This window comes from Danio rerio, chromosome 21, assembly GCF_052040795.2.
Source record: "Danio rerio strain M-AB ecotype USA chromosome 21, GRCz13ab, whole genome shotgun sequence".
NCBI lineage: Eukaryota > Metazoa > Chordata > Actinopteri > Cypriniformes > Danionidae > Danio > Danio rerio.
The window spans coordinates 47,281,804-47,305,052 of record NC_141041.1 but is presented as its reverse complement, the minus strand read 5'-3'; the positions used below and the strand labels follow the sequence as shown (position 1 = coordinate 47,305,052).

Here is a 23,249-nt window from a genome sequence, read left to right as displayed (position 1 = left end):
ATGATAATAATAATATTAATAATAATATTAATATTAATAATAATAGTAGTAGTAGTAGTAGTAGTATAACAAAGAGAAACTTGTTTTTTTCAGATTTTACCTCATGATTAGAAGGAGCTTTCTCATAATTATGATGATCTCATAATTTCTTGATTTTTAATCTAAACAAGAATTTTTATATTAACGGTTTAGTATCTTGTAAAACTGAACAAGCTTTTTTATACTAATGTCAATATTTCATAATATTGATAATCCTTCTCTTAATTATGAATACTTTATGTAGGTATGCACAAAGAAACTTGGTGTTATTGTGGTACACTACTGACATCCACTGGTCAAACACATATTAATACTGCATGAGAACAGGAAATGTGTCATGCACTTGTTTCTTTTCAAATAAAGACTGAATCTATATCGCCATTATAGCATTAAAATAGATTATTGTTAGAGTTTCATAACATAATATACTTGTGTATCAAGTCTGTAACAACAGATAGGACTGGAATATTTGCATATGAATAAAGAATACATCTGCTGTGTACAGACATCTTTTCAGAAGCACTTTACATTATACACTGCAAATGCCTTCAAGACTTATTTCTTTATGTCTGTTTGAAAGAAGCCATTTCTGAGAGAGATTAGGCCTGTTACATTCTTCTGCCTTTATATTGTAGATAAAAACTAATGTACTGGGAGATGATTAAACCAACATGTAATACATCAAGTTTAAGTTGAGCTTTATTGGCATTCCCCTATGTGTGGACATACAGAGGAACGAAATGTGATGTCTCGCAGGACAACAGTGCTACATAATTCATCATAAAAACAAACACAACACTGGACATAAGAGCTAGGTTTTTAAAACCTATACACAACGTACATATTTTGTAAGATACTTAACTATACACTTTAAAAAATATCGTTATCATTGATTCATTCTTTAATTTTCTTATCGGCTTTATTAATTCGGGGTCGCCACAGCGGAATGAACCACCAACTTATCCAGCTGATGCCCTTCCAGCCGCAAACCATCTCTGGGAAAAAATATTGTTATACAAAACAAAAAAATTGAAGCAACAGCTTGCATTAATATATTCAAGTTCAAAACAACATCAAACAAAATGAGGTTCAGACAACAAACTTTATCATGTTAGCCAAATCTTTTCCTCTTCAATTAGAGGCATTTGTACATAGCAAAAACCTCAATTTTTTAAGTTGAGTTCTCAAAAAAATAAGTTGTTACAGTTTTTTTTTTTTTTTATTAAAATTGAAAACAAATCCTGTGATATGTACTTAATTACATGCATATTTTCAAGTTTAGAACCTCAAATAAATTAATAAATTTTTGTTTGTTTTCAAATTTACTGTTCATGCTTTTAAGAAACACATTTAACAACAACATTTTTGTTTTTCGTTTTTTTTTTTTATGAAAGCACAGGTTTTTATTGTTTTACAAAACAAAAACATGTACAGTCCCATATTATCAGTTTAAAAAAATATTAGATAAAATAAATAAAATAAAAACATCAGTGTGTGGACTTGAAAATACAAAACAACTCCATTAGTATGGAAAAATGTCTTTGGGTTGCTATAAGTTAAATATTGTTTAAAGTAACTGACAGATATATTTACCTTTAAATTAGCCGCATTTTATGTAATTTATGTAATTATTAATATTTTCATGTTTTGAAAACTATTCTGGCAGCTTAAAAGTTTTAATCTAAGTTACAATAATGTATTAAACTATGTAGTGGTTACAGACCTCTTGAGTTATTTTTTAGAGTGTACACATAAGACGAGGCTATACAGTACTTTTACTTGAACAATGATTATACCAACATGCCAATGCACAAAGGTGCATCTCAATACATTAGAATATGACACATGCTCATACTTTCCAGTTGTCCGACATTTCTGTGCTAAAAATTGTTTTTTTTTTTATTGGTCTTATAATATTCAAATTTTTAGACAGTCATGTTTAAAGTCATTTTAGTAATTTCATTAGCTGGTAAAGTTGCAGTGTATGTCCTGGTCCTTCAAATTAGGAGTTTGGTATTGGGCTAACAACTCACCTCATGAAAACTAGGAAACAAAGTTTAAAAAACACCAATATGGTGCAGCCAAAATATCAACTTTGGTACACACAGTTTATCAAACCGGTACAAACCAGAAGTTTACATATAGTGTATAAAAGGCACATAACCATTAAAATAAATAAATAAATAAAAATCAGATGTTAATGTGACTAAACTTTTTGTCTTTTGGGTAAGTTAGAATTATTAAATTTGCTTCTGTAATGCATAATAGAACAATAAGGAGAGATATTGTTTGAAAAAGTGTTATAACTTTTCTTGAAAAGTCAAGTTTACATACAATAAGATTATTCTGCCTCTGAAAAAGCTCAGATGATGATGTCAAGGTTTTGGAAGTTTCTGATTGGCTAATTGACAACATTTGAGTAATTGGAGGCACAACTGTAGAATAGTATTTAAGGAAAACCTCAAACACACTGCTTCCTTGTATGACAGCATGGGAAAATCAACAAGCCAGAATCAACAACAAAAAAAACCAATTAGCTAAATTACACTGTGAAAAAGACTCATTTTTGGAGACATGTCCTGTGGTCTGATGGAACTAAGATTGAACTGTTTGGTCCTAAAGACCAGTGATATATTTGGAGGACAAAGGGGAAAGCTTACAAGCCTAGAAACACCATCCCAACTGTGAAGTATGGGGGCGGCAGCATCATGTTGTGGGGCTGTTTTGCTGCAGGAGGGACTGGTCCACTTCACAGCATAGATGGCATGAAGAAAGAACATAATGTAGAAATACTGAAGCAACATCTCAAGACATCAGCCAGGAAATTACAACTTGGCCACAAATGGGTCTTCCAAACAGACCATGACCCTAAGTATACAGCCAGATTAGTTCAAATGTGCTTTAAGAACAACAGAGTGAATGTTTTGGAGTGGCCATCACAAAGCCCTGATCTTAATCCTATGGAAAATTTGTGGGCAGAGTTGAAAAAGCTTGTACAAGCAAGACAGCCAACAAATCTGACTCAGTTACACCAATTCTGTAAGGAGGAATGGGCCAAAATTCCTTCAAACTATTGTGAGAAGCTTGTAGAAGGAAACCCAAAACATTTGACCAAAGTTATACAGTTTAAAAGCAAAGCTAAAAAAATATACCAATGAAATGTATGTAAACTTTTGACTGTCTAGAAGTTAATAAACAATTCTCTAAAAATAAATTCTCGAATTATTCTGGCATTTAGCAAATGTAAATGATTTAGGGAATCCTAAAATAGTAAATGTTTATGATTTACCATCAGAATTTTTTTTTAAATGGTTATGTTCCTTTTTTTAGAGTGTATATAAACTTCTGGTTTCAACTGCAAGTACATGCATTTGTTGACAGCTTCACATTACCAAGACAAAATACTTCCATCTCAAACTATGTCATTTTGCATTTAAAATGATGTAACTAGGCAAATGACACTTCAGTCGTCATAAGCATGCATAAAATCATCTTCAAATTCACAAAAAGTCATGATTATAACGCGCTCATGACAGTCTAATGAACACCCCAGCAAATAAAGTGTTACCAATTATACTCATAAACCAATATGTTGCAATGCTGACAACGTATTAATGTTGATCTTCTTTACAGCAAAAGAAGAAGAAAGAGTCTTTACTAAAAAAGAACAACACCTACACCGCTGCCACGGCAACAGCTTTTGCTCCGAACATTGCCAGAGACCCTGGTTTGGCAACCATTGCTAAAAGTGCCCCCCCACCCCCAACCGAGCCCAAGGAAGAGCCAAAACCCAAACCTCCAGAGGCCAAGAAGACCTTCAACAGCGTGAGCAAGATCGATAGGATCGCCAGAATAGCTTTCCCACTGCTATTCGGAACCTTTAACTTGGTGTATTGGGCAACTTACTTGAATAAAAAACCCAAATTACAGGGTATGAACCTACAACCACACTAATTCTATCTCCTCCGTTTTCCCTTTTACTTTCTCTTTGTTTTCATACGTTTCTAACACACAAAAAAAGGCGAAAAGAAACAATTTGTTTCAACGATAGTCAAGTTCCCACTTTCAAGTTTGTGTAATGTAAAATGTAACATACCGTATCTTCCTATATGATAAAAAAAGAGGGACGTATATGCATACAGACAAAGTATATCACACCTGAGAAAACACTATTCCGCAGACGCACATAGAACAATAGTTTTAAACTCTCTTCCTAAAGGAATAGTTCACCCAGAAAAGATTCGAAACTTCTCGTCGTGTTCCAATCCTCTTGTAGAACACACAACGACAAATGTTCTTACTTTTTTTGCTAAGACGGCAGTTTAATGGCCGTGTCTGTAAAGGTCAAACATACTAACAAGCAACATAATGAAAGTCGTCCTTTATTCCAAGCCTTCTGCAGTCCTGTTCTTCACATACAGTAAGGCATCAGAAGATTTGCAATATAGATCTTATATAAATAGTTTTTTATGCATGTTTGTAGTCTTTTTTTTAAATTAATTTAATAAATTCTTCTCAGACATGTGGTGACTGTGTTGTTGTATATGTAAAAATGTGTCACTTTTTGTGTTGAAGAAAAAAACTACAGTTAAAAAACATTTTGGGTGAACTATTCTTTTACGATGTTTATTTCAGCATTGCGATGTGTTTTGTTTTAATTTTTTTGCATTACATTAGCAATGCACAGGGAATACGTTTGCATGGGCGAAGCTTTTCGGGATCCAGTCAACAGCTGGATTCTAACAGTCATGTGTTTTTGTTTTTATTTCTGTTTTCTTCAGCCTGTGTTTTGGATCTTACGTTATTTGACCTTGTATTCTACTAGGGTTCCATTAACAGCAATAAAACATGTCTCAGTGGGAAGAAAAAAAACGACAACAACAAAACAATCATTTACTCATGGATACAAAAATTGTAGAGAACGTTTGAAAAAAAAAAGTACAAGAACAATGTGTATACCATAAAGCATTCTATTTATTTTGTTTTCATGTAAATATTATAAAGTGTTAGAGATGTCGATAGTCATTTTGAGCTTTGCTAAATGTAACTACAAGGTACAAACTCAGTGTCTGACAGAGAGAGAGAGAAAGAGTGCAATTTTTTTCCGACTTGTATGGAAAATTGGGTCAATTTTCAAGATTCTCTAAACAATTTGTTTGGATTATTTATTTTTCGTATAAAATTGTTGATACATTAAACCAGTATGTTTATAAAGGAAGGGATAGCATAGATGCTTAGAAAGAATGTAAACCTCTCAGTCTCAGTGTTGGAATGCAATTTTATATAGTTAGCACTAAAAACATACTCTTTATTCATTATTTTAGTAGGGGGTTTTAAAACAAATTTGTGGCTGGTGCACATGATACATAGAAACGATGGCACTCGGGGAATCCAATGCTATCTCGCGCCAATTAGTAACTTTTAGATTTATTGGCTAATTCGTATAAATTTGTACGATCTCATTTGTACGATTAAGTATGGTTTGCCCATTTCCTAATGATGGTTTAGGGGCGGGGTTTGATGCCACGCCTTTTTTTTTTAAAATCATACGTTCGTACGAATTAGCCTCTAAACCGACGAAACGTAAAAGATATTTACGTTTCATTGTGAGATCAGGGGTGCGTTTCCCAAACAACGACGTAACTCACGGCTGAACTATCATAGTACAATGCATTGTTTGGGAGGAGAACAATATAGTGACGAGTGTTTCCCAAAACCGTAGTTTCTCTGTCGCAGATCTATCGTTTATACCACGTTAGTTACAATGTAAAACGCCCATAATGATGCTCTAAACGGGGTGAAGTAACAACTTCTATACATTTAAAATAAAATCCAATATTAGTTTTGGTAAAAACATGCACTCGCTTTTTATATTAATTGAATGTTTTCTTTACAAATATTATTGAGAACATTACATATGCTATTCTAAATTAGCATAAAAACACTTACAAAAGCTAACACTTATTGTAATATCATATATAAATAAATAAATAAATAACAAAAATTAATTAATTAATTAATTAATAAATAAATAAATAAATAAATAAATAAATAAATAAATAAATAAATAAATAAATAAATAAATAAATAAATTAATTAATTAATTAATTAATTAATTAATTAATTATGAGACAATTGAATAAGACATTAAATTTAATATTTATAATTTATTAGGAAATGAAAAAATTCTGCTTTAATAGAAAACTATGACTGTAACAACGGAACTTGCAACCTTGTCTAACTTAAGTTGGCTAACGATGGTTTTCGGAAACGCACCCCTGGCTGGGTAATCACTTATGTGCTGCTACTGGCTAGCATCACTGCAGTGTGAGCAAATAAGAGTAGATCAAGAGTAGTGCCTTGTATATATTTGCAAGTCGAAGGGGTGCTTTCTTAGAAAGCGCTTTTCTTGTTTGTTTTAATTAGACGGGCAACCTTTCAAAAATATCACTGAGGGAAAGTATCAGCCACACTGCCTTTTTGTCTCACATGCCATAGTGAAAATATAACCATACTCCATTACAGACATGTTTGTCACTGCTTGTTAATGAAAACTAAAAGAAAACATGTCTAGGTATTAGCCATGTACGTGAATACACTGTTCAACATTTAAAACAAACAAAAAAAAGAAGAAACATGTCTTGTAGTGCTATAACAATGCCAAAATTTTTTATGTTTGTGGCATGTCAGTTGCTCAAGCACCTATTGAAAAGAAACCAAACTTATAAAGGATTAACGTCTCTATTTTTGGACTGAGAGAAAAAACAAAAGTCCTCTGAAACGAGGAACTTTGACATTATCATACTTTGCTTTGATGTAGCAATATAGATTAGCAAGGGCTTTTATGTGGTCGAAATGATAAAAGGCACACCGTTATGATCGATTTGAGTTGCAATTGACATGTTTATGTGTATCTAAAATGTAAGAAACTCCTCTGTTTGGTCAGTTTATGTCTCTAAAATGCTTTTTTTCTTTCATTTGTTTTAAATGATGTACACAGTTTTTAAATTTGTATGTTTTTTGGAGGGTATGCGCAACTGGAAGGAGAAGGATATCAGTGTAACGTTACCCAATTTATTTTATTCGATGACCTTGACAAAGACCTTTTTGATAGTATGAGTTTGTGCCAGATGGAGTAAAGACTGACGGTTTACTCTGGGATATGTGTGAAAACCAACACGATCTCATGGCAATTCGTAACTTTTAAAGTTAGTGGCTAATTCGTATTGTTTTGTACGATTTCATTCGTACATTTCAGTAGGATATGCTCATGCTCCAATGAGGGTTAGGGGTGGGCTTCACCTCCTTTTAAAAATCATACATTTTTTAATGAAAATGTATTTTGTATGTATTAGGGTTAAGAATGGGGTTTGTCGACATGTCTCCTTTTAAAAAATCATACAAAATTGTATGAATTAGTTCGAAGTAGGGTTAGGTGTGCGGTTTGTTGACATGCCTCCTTTACAAATTGATCAAAATCATATGAATTAGAACGAAGTAGGGTTAGGGATAGGTGTGCGGTTTGTCGACATGTTTCCTTTTAAAAATCGTACAAAATTGTATGAATTAGTACGAAGTAGGGTTAGGTGTGTGGTTTGTTAAAATGCCTCCTTTTAAAAATTGAACAAAATCGTATGAATTAGTACGAAGTAAGGTAAGGGATAGGTGTTCGGTTTGTCGACATGCCTCCTTTTAAAAAAAAAAAATCGAACAAAATCGTATGAATTAGTTCGATGTAGAGTTAGGTGTGCGGTTTGTCGACATGCCTCCTTTTAAAAATCGTACAAAATTGTATGAGTTTATACGAAGTAGGGTTAGGTGTGTGGTTTGTCGACATTCCTCCTTTTAAAACTCGTACAAAATTGTATGAGTTTATACGAAGTAGGGTTAGGTGTGTGGTTTGTTGACATGCCTCCTTTTAAAACTTGTACAAAATTGTATGAGTTTATACGAAGTAGGGTTAGGTGTGTGGTTTGTTGACATGCCTCCATTTAAAAATTGAGCAAAATTGTATGAATTAGTACGAAGTAGGGTAAGGGATAGGTGTTCGGTTTGTCGACATGCCTCCTTTTAAAAATCGAACAAAATCGTATGAATTAGTTTGATGTAGAGTTAGGTGTGTGGTTTGTCGACATGCCTCCTTTTAAAAATCGAACAAAATCGTATGAATTAGTTTGAAGTAGGTTTAGGTGTGTGGTTTGTCGACATGCCTCCTTTTAAAAATCTAACAAAATCGTATGAATTAGTTTGAAGTAGGGTTAGGTGTGTGGTTTGTTGACATGCCTCCTTTTAAAAATCGTACAAAATTGTATGAGTTTATATGAAGTAGGGTTAGGTGTGTGGTTTGTTGACATGACTCCTTTTAAAAATCGAACAAAATTGTATGAATTAGTACGAAGTAGGGTTAGGGATAGGTGTTCGGTTTGTCGACATGGCTCCTTTTAAAAATCATATAAATTAGTACGAAGTAGGTTTAGGTGTGCGGTTTGTTGACCTGCCTCTTTTCAAAAATCGGAAAAAATTGTATGAATTGGTGCGAAGTAGGGTTATAAATAGGTGTGCGGTTTGTTGACATGCCTACTTTTAAAATTGTACATTTTCATATAAATTAATTTGTATGAATAAGGGTTAGTGGTAGGGTGTGTTGACATGCCTCCTTTTTAAGTTCGTACATCTTCACATGAATGAAATCCTATAGGTTTGTTTGAATTAGGGTTAGGTGTGTGGTTGGTTGACATGCCCCCTTTTTGAAATCGAACGTCTTCATATGAATGAAATTGTATGAATTTGTTCGAATTAGGTTTAGAAGTGTGGGTTTGTTGACACTTGTCTTTTTAAAATCATATGAAATTGTGTGAATTTGTACGAATTGTGTGAATTCGTACGAATTAGATGTAGGTGGTGTTTGTTGACATGCCTCCTTTGTAAAAATGTGACATTTTCATATGAAATTATAAGAATTTGTACGAATTAGGGTTAGGAGTGGGGTTTATTGACACGCCTCCTTTTAAAATTGTACAAAATCATAACAATTTGTTCCAATTAGGGTTAGGATTAGGTGTGGGGTTTGTTGACATGCCTCCTTTTTAAAATCGTACATCTTCCTATTAATGAAATCGTATGAATTTGTACGAATTAGGGTTGGGGGTGTGGGTTTGTTGACACCTCTTTTTAAAAATCATACAAAATTGTATGAATTTGTACAAATTAGGGGCTAGGTTTGGGGTTATATGACACATCTTTATAAAAACGACATTATCCAAATAATTAAACTGTATGAATTTGTACGAATTAGGGTTATGTGTGGGGTTTGTTGACACACCTCCTCATAAAAATCGTGCAAAATCATATGAATTTGTACGAATTAGGGTTAGGAGTGGGGTTTGTTGACATGCTTCCTTTTTTAAAATCGCGCAAAATCATACAAATTTGTACGAATTAGGGTTAGGCGTGGGGTTTTTTTGACATGCTTCCTTTTAAAAATCGAGCAAAATCATACGAATTTGTACGAATTAGGGTTAGGTGTGGGGTTTGTTGACATGCTTCCTTTTGAAAATCGCGAAAAATCATATGAATTTGTACGAATTAGGGTTAGGCTTGGGGTTTGTTGACATGCCTGCTTATAAAAATTGCGCAAAATCATACGAATTTGTACGAATTAAGGTTAGGCGTGGGGTTGGTTGACATGCTTCCTTTTAAAACTTGTTTCATTTGATTGAAATCATATGAATTTGTACAAATAAGGGTTAGGCATGGGGTTTTTAAAAATCATACGTTTTCAAATCGTAAGAATTTGTTTGAATTAGGTTTACGTGTTTGTTGACATCCCATTTTCACATGAATGAAATGGTATGAATTTGTACGAATTAGCCACTTTTCTGACAACACATACAATAGTTACGTTTCCCCGTGCGATTGTGTTGGTGAATACAGTATGCAAAGCACAGTCGTGGTTTCCTTTGGAGCCAGACTTGCGAATGCGGTAAAATATGTTCAGCTTAAAAAAATTGAGATTTCAGCTCAATATCTTGTATTGATGTTTAATATCATGTTAAACCAGTGACATACAGAGAGATTTACCCATGATGAGAACTTCTAAAGATGCAACATCTTATTTGTACCAACCTCTTGTTACGCATTTTGCACATTATAGGCATATTTAATATTTATGTAGTCAGCTTTGTGCTATGCAAGAATAGCTTGAACCATATTAATTAGCTCCTCACCCCTCCTCACTGTTGTTTTCAGTATAAATATATATATTGTACAAAGTCAGCGACAGAAACTGCGCACCCGTGGGACTGATGATGGGTGGCTCAGATTTGAAATAGTCCATTTCAAAGACATTGTAAAGCGGCAATAAGAAAAAGATGGATTAAAAAGAATAATTTAGTGTATTATGTCATGCACACAACAATGAATAGATACGTTTAGATTGTTCTGTTGCATCTAATACTATATTTTTGATGACCTGTGTTATGGATTAAGAATTTGTACTTTCATTTGTTTTATTATAGCATTTTATTTCAACAGATTGTGAAAGTGGTTTCATTTGGGGTTTCGCAATGGAGAAATCCATCACATACTGTAATTTAAACAATATATAAATATATATATATATATAAATATATTTGTGCTTGGAAAGGAGTAACTACTGACTTTATAGGATGGGCGTGTGCAAACATGTTCATAGGCACAAACAGCTGTGTGCACAAGTCCAGAGGTCATGTATGATTTATTCTGTACTGTACACTGGGAAATGGCTAATGTCTTTGTAAAGGTATGCTTTCTTAATGTTATGGCCCTGTAGAATTTGATTCTCTTCATTAGTCATACAATAAAAGAAAAAAGAAATCTATATATTTTGTCATTTTTGAAGCTATACATAATTATTGTTTAATCTTCATCTTTATTACAGTCATATTAACAGAAGTCTTCAGAAAATGTAAGACATTGGCTGCATCTAAAATCGCCTACTACTCAAGTAGGTACATTTGGATTAGAATTTACTACACGACCATTAGAAAAGTATATTCTGTATAGTATGAAGTGAGGAGTAATAAAAATCCAAAGTACTACATCCACCACTTGTCATTATCATTTGTCATATTTACCCACATCAATTGCATCACTTCCCTCATAAGCTGCGTTCCAAATGGAACACTATGCACTATGTACTTAACTACACACTTAACAGCATGGTACATGTACAGTTGAAGTCAGAATTATTAGCCCCCCTTTTTTTTCTATTTTAAGTGAAAATAGTGTATATAATAGTGTATTTAAACAAGATGCAAAAACTTGCATGGAGCATTTGGAGTGTATGCTTTACTAAACAGATAGGTTTTTAATCTAGTTTTGAACTGCAAGAGTGTGTGTGAGCCTCTGACATTATCAGGAAAGCTATTCCAGAGTTTAGGAGCCATAAATGAGAAGGCTCGACCTCCTTTACTCGACTTTGCTATTCTAGGTACTACCAGAAGCCCTGAGTTTTGAGATCTTGAATAGAGGGTTGGATTGTAGCGAGACAGAAGGTTGGTTAGATAAACAGGAGCTAGATTATTTAAATCTTATAGATAAGAAGCAATATTTTAAATTTCATACAAAACTTAACAGGCAGCCAGTGCAAGGAGGATTAAATTAGGGTCATGTGATCATATTTTCTAGACCTGGTAAGAAATCTGGCAGCTGCATTTTGTACTAGCTAAAGTTTGTTAATAGAGGATGCTGGGCAACCAGCGAACAGAGCATTGCAGTAATCCAGCCTAGAAGTCATAAAAGCATGGACTAGCTTTTCTGCATCTGAGATGGATAGCATACTTTGTAACTTAGCGATATTTCTCAGATGAAAAAAGGCTGTTTTGGTGACATGGGATATATGATTTTCAAAAGGTCAATTGCTGTCTAATATGACACCCAGATCTTTTATTGTAGAGCTAATGCTAACTTTGTATCTCTCTAATTGTAGGTCGGGTTGTGAGATCTGCTGTGTACAGGAGATTTGGTCAATTAAGCTCTATAAATTGTAAATTTTCAAATGAATAAAATCAGGGCCAACTAATTCACAGTACAGTGTAAGTAGACTGTATAGTTTGGGTTAGGGCAGTGGTTCTCAAACTTTGGTACGTGTACCTCTAGTGGTACGCAGAATCCTTCTAGTGGTACGTGGAGGAATGAAATATGTCATGTACATGCTACACATTTTAAAACTTATCAAAAATTATGTATATAATATGCCACATATGACATATAGCCTATGTTTCTGAGGTACTCTGCCACGTTTTTTTAACTGTGCAGAGTTGTAGCTCCTTTACTTGGCCGAGCACGCTACTGTATTTCAATACTGCTCATTTTGGTGGTACTTGGAGAGACCATTTATTTCTAAGGTGGTACTTGATGAAAAAAGTTTGAGAGCCACTGGGTTAGGGTATCTACAGTTGTTACGGCTTGCTGCTGCATAAGATATTACCAAAACATGCATTTCTGATCACTGCTCTCCTAGTTTACAAAGTTTACTTTGGCTCTAAGGAAAGTTTACATAAAGGAATGCCAATGGTTAAAAGTGAAATATTCATCGGAGGTTGCTAGAATATGTTTTAAAATTCTCCGAAAGATCCCTTTGCTACTTGGATGCTGATCAAAAGCAGGACATTGCCGAATTGCTTAAAAGTTAAGCTGCTTTGTTTTGTTGATATCCCTTATGTACATTAAGCATTCAGCATGACATTACTCATTACATTACATTACCTTTACTCGTAAAACACCATGTTTATCACTGTTCTGCAATTAAGAGAGAGGTAATGAAATAAAAAGTGGAAAACTTACCGAATCATTTTACAAAGCCAGGTCTGAGCACAATGTAGTTCTTCTTGTTTGCAGTCTAGAAACAAGATGGATCTGTCAGATTCTGTACTTATTTTAGTAAAGCAAATGCACTAACTGCGTCTGACTCTTTCCCACTGCAGTGTGTTGAACACTTTATTGACAATCTTGGAACTGTGTACTACATAACATAATTACATCTCTTTTTAAGGATATTGGCAAGTTCCACTGATGCAACACCCTACTGATGTTGCAGCTTTTGTTACTGAAGATAATTTTGTGCAAATTTTGACAATGGCATTCAGTCTTTGTGTCATGGACTCATTATGATACATATGCTCATGTGTTGTCCGCATTTTGAAAACAGCAGATCAGTTTTTTTCAGTAGAAAAATGGACATTTTGATACTTCCCAGCAGGCACAGGGTGTCAACATGACGTCAGATTGACGTTGTCATGCTGGATGGATGGTTATCTTTTATCGGTTTTATTCCAAACAATTCAATTAATCAAAGTGAGGAAGCAAGAGAGTGGTGCCAATGCTGTTAGCGATCTTTTTCAACAGCTTGTGATGTAAACATCTGATGTTAGAGGTCTCTCATATGGTTCATTATTAGGAACTTTAGCAAGTGAGTATACAGACAAACAATTCATCAGGTAAATGGCAGATCTTCTAGTAAACACCATATGAGAGTAATCACTTCCCTTGATAAGTGGGAAGGATCCGAAGACACATAAGGAACATCCTTGGAAGAAGAGGAGGAGCCTGGGGCTCCCTCCTATTTGCAGGGCGAGAGGGGAGTTTGAGCTCAGGTAGGTCTCGAGAACTCCTCTGCTATTTATGGCTAATGACCAATCAGGAATTGCTACAGAGAGATATACTGCTGATTAAGGCCTCGTGCTACTGGTGCTAATTTGGTTTGGTCAGTTCACCTATGTCGCAAGTTTTTGGACTGTGAAATGAAACTGAGGAACCCGGGGGTAACTCCGCACAGAAACGTTGACTGGCCTGTTAGAGACTTGGACCAGTGACGTTTTTGCTGTGAAGCAACAGTGCTAACCACTGGGCCGCCGTACTGCCCTATAGAGGAAAAGAAAGGAGGAGTAAGGATGCAAGGGGGGATTCTTCAAGCCGAAGATGACTGGGGTAAGGAATGCTGGTTATTTATAATAAGTTAGGAATCATTTGATTGTTTAATCATGCGTTAGCTAATGCGGGACAAGCAGCAGTCAATCATAACCACGTAATCCTCTTACGAAATTAGTTTATAAATAAACTTCATATATCAACGCCATTTCACATCGTTATTGGACGTCAAAATAACATCGTCCTTAGACACTGGTGACCTAAAACTTAATATTAACGTCTTACGACATTGTGTGTCTGCTGGGTTTTATACCTGCTGTATACCTGAATGAACCGGTGCTTTGTGCTTACACTTGGACAGAGCATATTTCATTATTAAGTATATTTTTCAAACATCTTTTGAAGGCTTCTCTAATAACTTAAAAAGTTAACTGTTACTTAGTGCTAAAGTGACCGCTGTCTTAAACTGTTCCTACTACCTGAATGGAACATCTGTGATTTTTAAAGAATGTACAGGTTTGAAAAAGCAACCCATTTAAAAACAATAAATCAAATCTCCTGAAAAAAAAGGTTTGAAAGCAAATTAAACAGAGTTATCTAAATTGACAACCAATTACACATAAACAGTTTAAAAAATCATGGGCAAGCAGGGTTCAAATCTTAGAACAAAAAGCATCATCAAGCAAAGGATTGGAGAAGATAGCAGACCAAGAGAAATAGTCCAGACAAACAAACAAGGTTAATAGAAGCCAGTAAAGAGTCAATCAATACAAACAGGGTCAAACACAGGCAGAGTAAGCAGGGTAACAGTAACACACAGAACTGTATCCAAGGCAATCAAGACTTCACAAAGGACACAGGGTTTAAATAGTCTATGAAATGCACAACTGTTAGAAATCAGTCCTGGTATGAGGGTCAGTACCAGCAATATGGTACAATATTGTCCACATTCACCCACGACCTCTTCTTTGAGCCATCTCAGTCCAACCACGTACTGAATCTAGCTCCCCTGATGTCTGGAATCTAGGAGATCCCACACATGATACAGAATATTCAATTCAGCTTTATTTGTATAGCGCTTTTACAATGTAGATTGTGTCAAAGCAGCTTCACATAAATGGTCATAGTAACTGGAACAGTGTAGTTCCGTTTTTAGTGTTTAAGTTCAGTTCAGTTTAGCTCAGTTCAGTGTGGTTTGAAGTCATTACTGAGAATCCAAACACTGAAGAGCAGTGGGTGGAGAGCCTTGCACTCCTCTTTCTTTGCACTACTGGCAGGTTTGAAAAGGTGCATGAAAAGTGGAAGAACTACAGTAATTAGCAAGTGACTGGCAATATTATACAGGGTTTATAGCAGGGGTGTCCAAACTCAGTCCTGGAGGGCCGGTGTCCTGCAGATTTTAGCTCCAACTTGCCTCAACACACCTGCAAGGATGTTTCTAGAAACTCTAATAAGAGCTTGATTAGCTAGTCCAGGTGTGTCTCATTGGGGTTGGAACTAAACTTTGCAGGACAACGGCCCTCCAGGACCAAGTTTGGACATGCCTGATTTATAAGGACTTATATAATACAGGGTTTACTCAGAATTGAGCTTTTTTTCAGGGTGCAGGAGACAAATATCCAAAGTTGGGAGTCAAGATCACTCTCCAGGGAAATTTTGAGGACTTTAGTCAGTCACCTTTAGCCGTTTTTCCCTCCTCATAGCCTGGTGTTAATAGACAGAAGCTTGAATCAAAGTTTTCCTTTGTGTAAACCAGTCTTCAAAAAGGGGTACTTCTGAATGGTGACCAGATTTCCGAGATACAAATAATTTTTAGTTCAGAGGTCAAAATATTATTGAAATCTCACTTCAGATTATCTACAGCAGTGGTCACCAATCTCAGTCCTTGAGGGCCGGTGTCCCTGCAGGGTTTAGCTCCAACTTGCCTCAACACACCTGCCTGGATGTTTCAAGTATACCTTAGCTTGTTCAGGTGTGTTTGATTAGGGTTGAAGCTAAAATCTGCAGGACACCGGCCCTCCAGGAACAAGCTTGGTGACCCCTGATCTACATTATCTGTTAAAAAACAGACAATATTTTTATATTTCTACTTTTATTTAAAACAAATCCAGTTTCAATGTAAACAGGCAGCCTTTATTTCGAATAAATAATGATTGTCTTCATCATTCTGTAGTTGTGTTTAACAGAAAAAAAGTTTGCAGGGTTAATAAGCGAAGAACTTGCCATGCTGTTAAGAAAGGACCTGTTTGAAAGGACAATGTCTGTTCAATGCTTTCACCTCCTCCACAAAAAGAATGTCGGGGTCAGGGGGATGTACAATGGGAGCAAAGGTGAAATGACACTTTAGATTGTTGAAGGATAGAGTAGTTGCCAATGACCTACTGAATTTAATTGTGCTTGTGGAGGCTGACCTGCTCAATCAGCTCTCAGATGTCCTGATTAACCATAATATAGATGCAGATGGCTCGATTTGCATGCGTTCAATGTTGTCAGCCGATTGGCTTGTTTGACTGAGGGGCCAGAGTAAGTGATCCACTCTTCTAGAGTGGATAAGGTTGTCAATACTAGTGGCCACATCAATAAACAAAGAAATAGGTGTCTGCCCTCTGACACGCAAGCTCAGATTGCAGGTCCATGTTCAATCCCTGATGAAACAGTAGCTTTAATTAACCTTCGACCCATACTGTTTGTGCAGCAAGAGTGGAGCATAATAAACTATGGTGTTCTTCCTTTGACAAAAGTGAGGAATATATTTCAATATGTCTCTCAAATGCTGAATAAAGTCTTTGAAAGAGAGGTGACCTATCTCCATTTTCATTTGAGTAAACAATTACCAGCCGCTTTATTAGGTACAATTGTCCAACTGCTTCTTAACACACATTTCTAACCAGCCAATCACATGGCAGCAACTCAATGTATTTAAGTATGTAGACATGGTCAAGACGATCTGCTGCAGTTCAAAACCGAGCATCAGAATGGGGACGGAAGGTGGTTTAAGTCACTTTAAACAAGGCATGGTTGTTGGTGCCAGATGGGCTGGTCAGTATTTCAGAAACTGCTGATTTACTGGGATTTACACACACAACCATCAATAGGGTTTTACAGAAAATGGTCTGAAAAAGATAAAATATCAAGTGAGCGGCAGTTCTTTGGGCACAAATGTCTTGTTGATGCCAGAGGTCAGAGGAGAATGGTCATATTGGTTCGAGCGGATAGAAAGACTACAGTAACTCAAATAACCACTCGTTACAACCGAGGTCAGCAGAAGAGCATCTCTGAACACACAACACATCGAACCTTGAACCATGTTTAAAGCAGCAGAAGATCATACCGGGTGCCACTCCTGTCAGCTAAGAACAGGAAACTGAGGCTACAGTTTGCACAGGCTCTCCAAAATTGGACAATAAAAGATTGGAAGAACGTTGCCCGGTCTGATGACTCTCAATTTCTGTTGCAACATTTGGATGGTCGGGTCAGAATTTAGCATCACTACATGAAAGCATGGATCCATCCTGCCTTGTATCAATGGATCAGGCTGGCAGTGGTGGTGTAATGGTGTGGAGGATATTTTCATGGCACACTTAGTGCTCATTAGTACTAACTGATCATTGTGTCACAACCTACCTAAAGCAATGAATTCACATAAGGGGCCCTATCATACACCCGGCGCAATGTGGCGCAAGGCGCGGCGCAATAGTCTTTTGCTACTTTCAGCTCGGCGCAAGGGTCATTTTGAGGTGTTGTGCCACACTGTTTAAATGGCAAATGCATTTGTGCTAAATTGTGTGTCCATAGTCGTTCTGGTCTAAAAAAGCAGGCGTGTTTTGGCGCGTTGCTATTTTGAGAAACTGTAAATAGTCTGTTCTTTAGACCAGAACAAAGTCGGTCTATTGTCTGGCGCAAAGTGCGCCTGGCTTACACACTACACACAAGATTTAGAGCAATACGCAAATATCTTTACATATGAAAACGATATAATATATTAAGGATATGTATAATAAGGATATATATATATATATATATATATATATATATATATATATATATATATATATAAAAGGATATATATATATATATATATATATATATATATATATATATATATATATATATATATATATATATATATATATATATATATAAAAGGATATATATATATATATATATATATATATATATATATATATATATATATATATATATAGGATATAAATATAAATGATTAAAATATTACAAAATATTAATTTCTAGCATAGATGAATTTAAAAACCACTGCCATCATACTTTCTTCATCTCGGGAGGCTTTTTCAGTTCATTCAATTTGCTTTTGTATAATGTAATTATTAATAGCAATATTATTTATTATATCCATATTTATATTTGTTTGATTAAAAACAAGCTTAGATTTGTCCACCTGTCAGGTTTTAGACCATATGGGTCATGGCAGGTGTATTTGGAAATAACTCAGTATTTTGACCACACTTTGTTATCATTGTTCATTTATTTGTTTGCTGGAAATTAAAACTGAATTTAGAAATAGTTTTGCAACAAATCTTTGCGCTTAACAAACAAAATTAATTATTTATAAGCTAATTGATGTCTGTGCGGGAAGATTTCCCTATCCACGAGAGCAAAAGTGAAAGCGAACTTACTTTACGTCAAAATGCACTTATGGCGCGACGCAGCTGGCTCTTAAAGGGAATGGGAGATGAGACTCTGGTTTATTCTCAAAACACACCTATAACTCATTAAGAAAATAAACTCAACCCTTTTAGACCATGCGCCACGGCGCAAAGCGGATTCTCCCGTTCTTAAATAAGCAAAAATGCGTTCTGACACACCCTGAAAGCATTTGCGCCCTGCGTTTTACGCTCTGTGCATGGACCGTCAAAATAGAGCCCAAGATGTTTTGACCATGATTTTGAGTGGTACTTTTCTGAATCTAGAAGCTGATCGAGATGAATCAATAGTCAAGAACACTAGTGTTAAGCTGGTCACTAAGGTAGCCCAGATACACATAGATAGTAAAACACGATTTCACCAATTTCTCTGATAATGTGGTAAGTCAAGTCCATTTTTATGTACAGTATGTGAATCCAGTGAGTGCCTAATAATTCATTGGACAGCTGCCCGAGAATTGCTTAATCTGTAACTGGTAAAGTAAGAACTTTGATGTTGCCGTATATCCTTCTTTTTATTGATTGATTGACTGACAGATTGATTCAGACCCTCAGTCGAGGCATATGGATGCACTGTACTCAGTCTGCACATCTTTAACTTCAGGTGCTGCACAACTTGGGTTTTCTCAAAAGCAGCTGAGGCACGCACAGTTGCATAATCACGGGACTCTTTCAGGCAAGCCTTCGTGTGCTTACCTCATCTTTTCTAAGCCTCCCCAGACCCTTCCTTGGTCATGATGCATGAGGAAGCAGAGGAGGTTTGTGGACGTGAGAGATGGTAGACAAATTCTACTATTACATAAATTATGAACACTGCACACCTTGTAATAATTTAAGTATTTAATGATATCAACCCAATAAGAAGAAAATGGTAGTTTTTAGGGTGCTGAGCAAAGGAGCCAATGTCCTTTTTAAATGCCGATCTGGGCCAGCTTTGGGGTGTTTTCTATAAAACTAATGGCGTTATTGTTTCATCATCTTCTTTTTCCCTGATGTCTGCTTAAGATGGAAGACGGAGGGATTCAGAGGGTGACTGCTCCTGAACCACATAGTTTGAGTAGTATTAAGTATTTAGAAATACATTTTAGAAACTTGCTTCTGCAAAACCACAGGACTGAATCAAAGACAACAATCTTTTTACAATCCTTCTAAAATTTTAATTTTATTAGTATTTTAAACAATTAATTTACTATATCTTCGTGATAGCAGCTCAATCGGATCACATGCTATTACTATCATCATCCCTCTATTAAAAACCGTTACAGGAATCTCAAGTTGGGAAAAGTCAGTTTGGGAGACAGAGATGATTTGAGGGAGGTTGCGGGAGATTGAGGGGTGGATTGCATCTTATCTGAAGAGTAGAGGGGGGGTTGTCTTGGGTGGAGGCATATGGTGGAGAGGGGAAGCTCAAAGTACTTGAGTATTTGAGACATGCGATGGAACGTGAGATTGACAGGCAGATCAGTGCAGCGGCAGCAGTAATGCAGTCAATGTACCCTTCCGTTGGGGTGAAGAAGAAGCTGAGCCGAAAGGCAAAGCTCTCGATTTACCAGTCAATCTACGTTCCTACTCTCACCTATGAACATGAGCTTTGGGTCATGACCGACAGGACAAGATCTCAGATGCTAGTGGCCAAAATATGTTTCCTTTGCAGGGTAAGAAGCTCTGTCACCTGGAAGGAGCTTGGAGTAAAGCCGCTGCTCCTCCACATCGAGAGAAGTCAGTTGAGGTGGCTTGGACTAATGTTTTGGATGCCACCTGGACGCCAACCTAGGGAGCTGTTCCAGGCACGTCCCACCGGGAAGAGTCCTTCAGGAAGACCAAGGACACGCTGAAGGGACTATGTCTCAGAGCTGGCCTGAGAATACCTTGAGGATCGCCCCGGAGGAACTGGAGGAAGTGTCTGGAGAGAGAGAAGTCTGGGTTTCTCTCTTGAGACTACTACCCCCACGAGTCAGCCCCCGGAAAAGCGGATGAAAATAAATTAATGAATGATAGCATCCCTAATAAATAATCTAATTAGTATTGTTCTAACTCTATCTCTCACTTGAATTAATTCTTTGTATTGCATTCAGGGCCATCCCTGTGTATCTGGGGACCCTAAGCAGAATAATTTTGGTGCCCTATACCTCGCATTAAATAGTGGAGAACTGCCATTGCAAACTAGTAATTGTAAACTGCACACAATCTAACTTTTAACCTGATTGTCCACAGACATTTTATTCCTTATTAAACACAATCAATGAAACAGAAAAGGTTTTGCTCACAAGTATTGTCAGTAAATGCAAATAGAAATGTTTTCGGCAAACAAACACCTCGGATTACTAATTATTAACAGTCAGGCAGGCCAAGGTCACTAACAACAACGATGCATACAGATTTCTGACAGTGCAAACTAATTAAAAGAATTAAAAAGCAGCAAGAGTTAAGATGAAAAACATTTAAAGGCAACACAGAGGCAGGTAATAAAGCTAATGAAATGGTCCGAATAACAAGATAAACTGCTTAGAATTAATATTGGAACGATTAAACAGGGTGTGATTATATTTACATACACTTTTAACAGAGTTTTATAGTGTATTTCTGCTCTGGTATAACCTGCTTCTCTACAACTGCATTTCATAACAGGAATTGCATGTCATATCTGTTTGCTGAAATAATGTTTGAGGTTTCAGTGCTTTACTCAGTGTATTTCATTTAACATGGAAGCTATTTCATATTTGTTGGGCTGAAAAGAGATATTGTAGTGCAACTGTAAATAACTTTTACCTCACTGCGGAAGCTGTTGCCGCATACATTTCCCCTCGGGGATGATATGACACTTTCAGAGGGCGGTGTGTCAAAGCAGCTCTTGATAAAAAGAGAATAGAAATATTCTTCCCATCATCGTATCCCTCTCAATATGCCATTAACTAGTTGTTCATTTTTTGAATACCTTGATGTTTATAAAGCAGGTTTACACAACAAAATAATGTAATGAGATGAAGAAAGGCTCTTTTTCAAACTCCTCCAGACTCCCTGCATTCCTTACATAATTGTAATGATTCATAAACAATGCTTGTGTGTAATTAGCTGCAAAGTTATGTATATAAAGAGTTCAGATGCAAAAAATACAAAATCTAAAAAAATAATAATAAATCGAAATTGATCATGTCACCGACTCGGTCCCAGTCATTCCCCTCGCTGGCCAGCAGAGGTCACCATCCCCGGACTTCTAACCATTACATCATCCACTTACACTGATAGCCTGCACACCTGAAGCGCATCCACCTGATCACCCACGCTCACGCTTATAAGCAGCACACACACTCACTCATTGCGAAGTCTTGTTCTGCCCCGGCTAACACTACTGAGCGTTTCTCTACACTGCCTGCTTTCCCGTTGCCTACCTTGCCTTGTTCCTCAACCTCGTCCTGCCAGCCGCCTGCCTTGTACCTCTGCCTGACTATCGACTTTTATCCAAGCCGCCTGCCTTGAACTCTAGCCCGAACACTGACCTTGATATTCGCCGCCTGCCTCAGACCCATGCCTGAACACTCATACTGTGATTACCTGCCTTCAACCCTGCTACGTAACACTATTGTGTTTGATGCGAGTTTGCACACACATTACATCTGTGTGCTTGTCTTTATTAAACTGTGTTTAATACATTTACTGCAAATGGATCCCTCTGTGTCAGCCCCTTCGTTACAGATAGTAAGAATAATAATACTTTTTATTTAAAGACGCTTTTCTGGCAACTCAAGGATACCATACAGTAAACAAGTGCTGCACGATTAGGCATATCGCAATCGCGATGTCAGCCTAGGCGATTACATTACAGCAAATATTGCGATTCTGCTGCGTGCGGTATGAAAGCTCTAATCTGTTTACTTGGACGCTGAAAAAACACGCGCTGCTCACGCTGTGCTTGTGGTCACGTGACTTTCTACATCGCAGCGTGGAGACGGGAGAAAAGGGATGCAGAACAGACCAACATTGAACTTGTGCCCAGAAAAAAATGCTACCTCTGTTATTTGGTGATATTTTGGCTTCGGGACATCGGACACTGAGCAGAAAGAGGTACAGTGCAAAATTTGCCAAACTAAAATTGCTATATCACGTGGCAACACGACAAATTTATATCAGCACCTGAAGCAAAAGAGAGAAAAGTATGATGAATGCATGGCGATAAAAGCCAAGAGTAGTAATGTAAAAATATTTTTAAAAAATGGGTATTTGTTTTATTTATCTGTACATTTGACTTTTTAATTTTATTTTAAAATTAATTTAATGTAATTTCGTTCAGTGATGTAAAGATGTTCCTGTTTTTTAATTTTGTACAATTTTGTTTTAATTTTAAAACATTGTTCATTTCTAGTTGTTGCTAGATTGCACTGTATACTGTATCTCAGTTGAAAAATAAAAATGTCAGCATTATTAGTAATCTGTGCGTGCATTTTTCTTAATAACAAGCAAGTTCAGTCATTCCACTTGTGTATCGTTTAGCAATCGCAATTTTTACCATAATAATCGCAATGTGATATTTTTCCCAAATCGTGCAGCCCTATAAAACAAGAGCAATAAAACAACAAGAGGAATAATAAAAAATAGACATAGATCAAATTAATTAATTAAGTATTA

General features: G+C 36.2%; 1 protein-coding gene across 5 annotated transcripts in view; it reads left to right on the top strand.

Annotated features, from left to right (window-relative positions):
- Window positions 1-4,911, top strand: part of gabra1 (gamma-aminobutyric acid type A receptor subunit alpha1) — a 51,746-nt gene extending 46,835 nt beyond the window's left edge. For all 5 annotated transcript variants that reach the window (XM_087300324.1, NM_001077326.2, XM_087300323.1 and 2 more), the window contains 1 exon segment: window positions 3,673-4,911. In XM_087300324.1, the coding sequence (XP_087156450.1) occupies window positions 3,673-3,993 (321 nt within the window). In that variant the 3' untranslated portion in view covers window positions 3,994-4,911.
- Window positions 4,912-23,249: the final 18,338 nt, after the last annotated feature.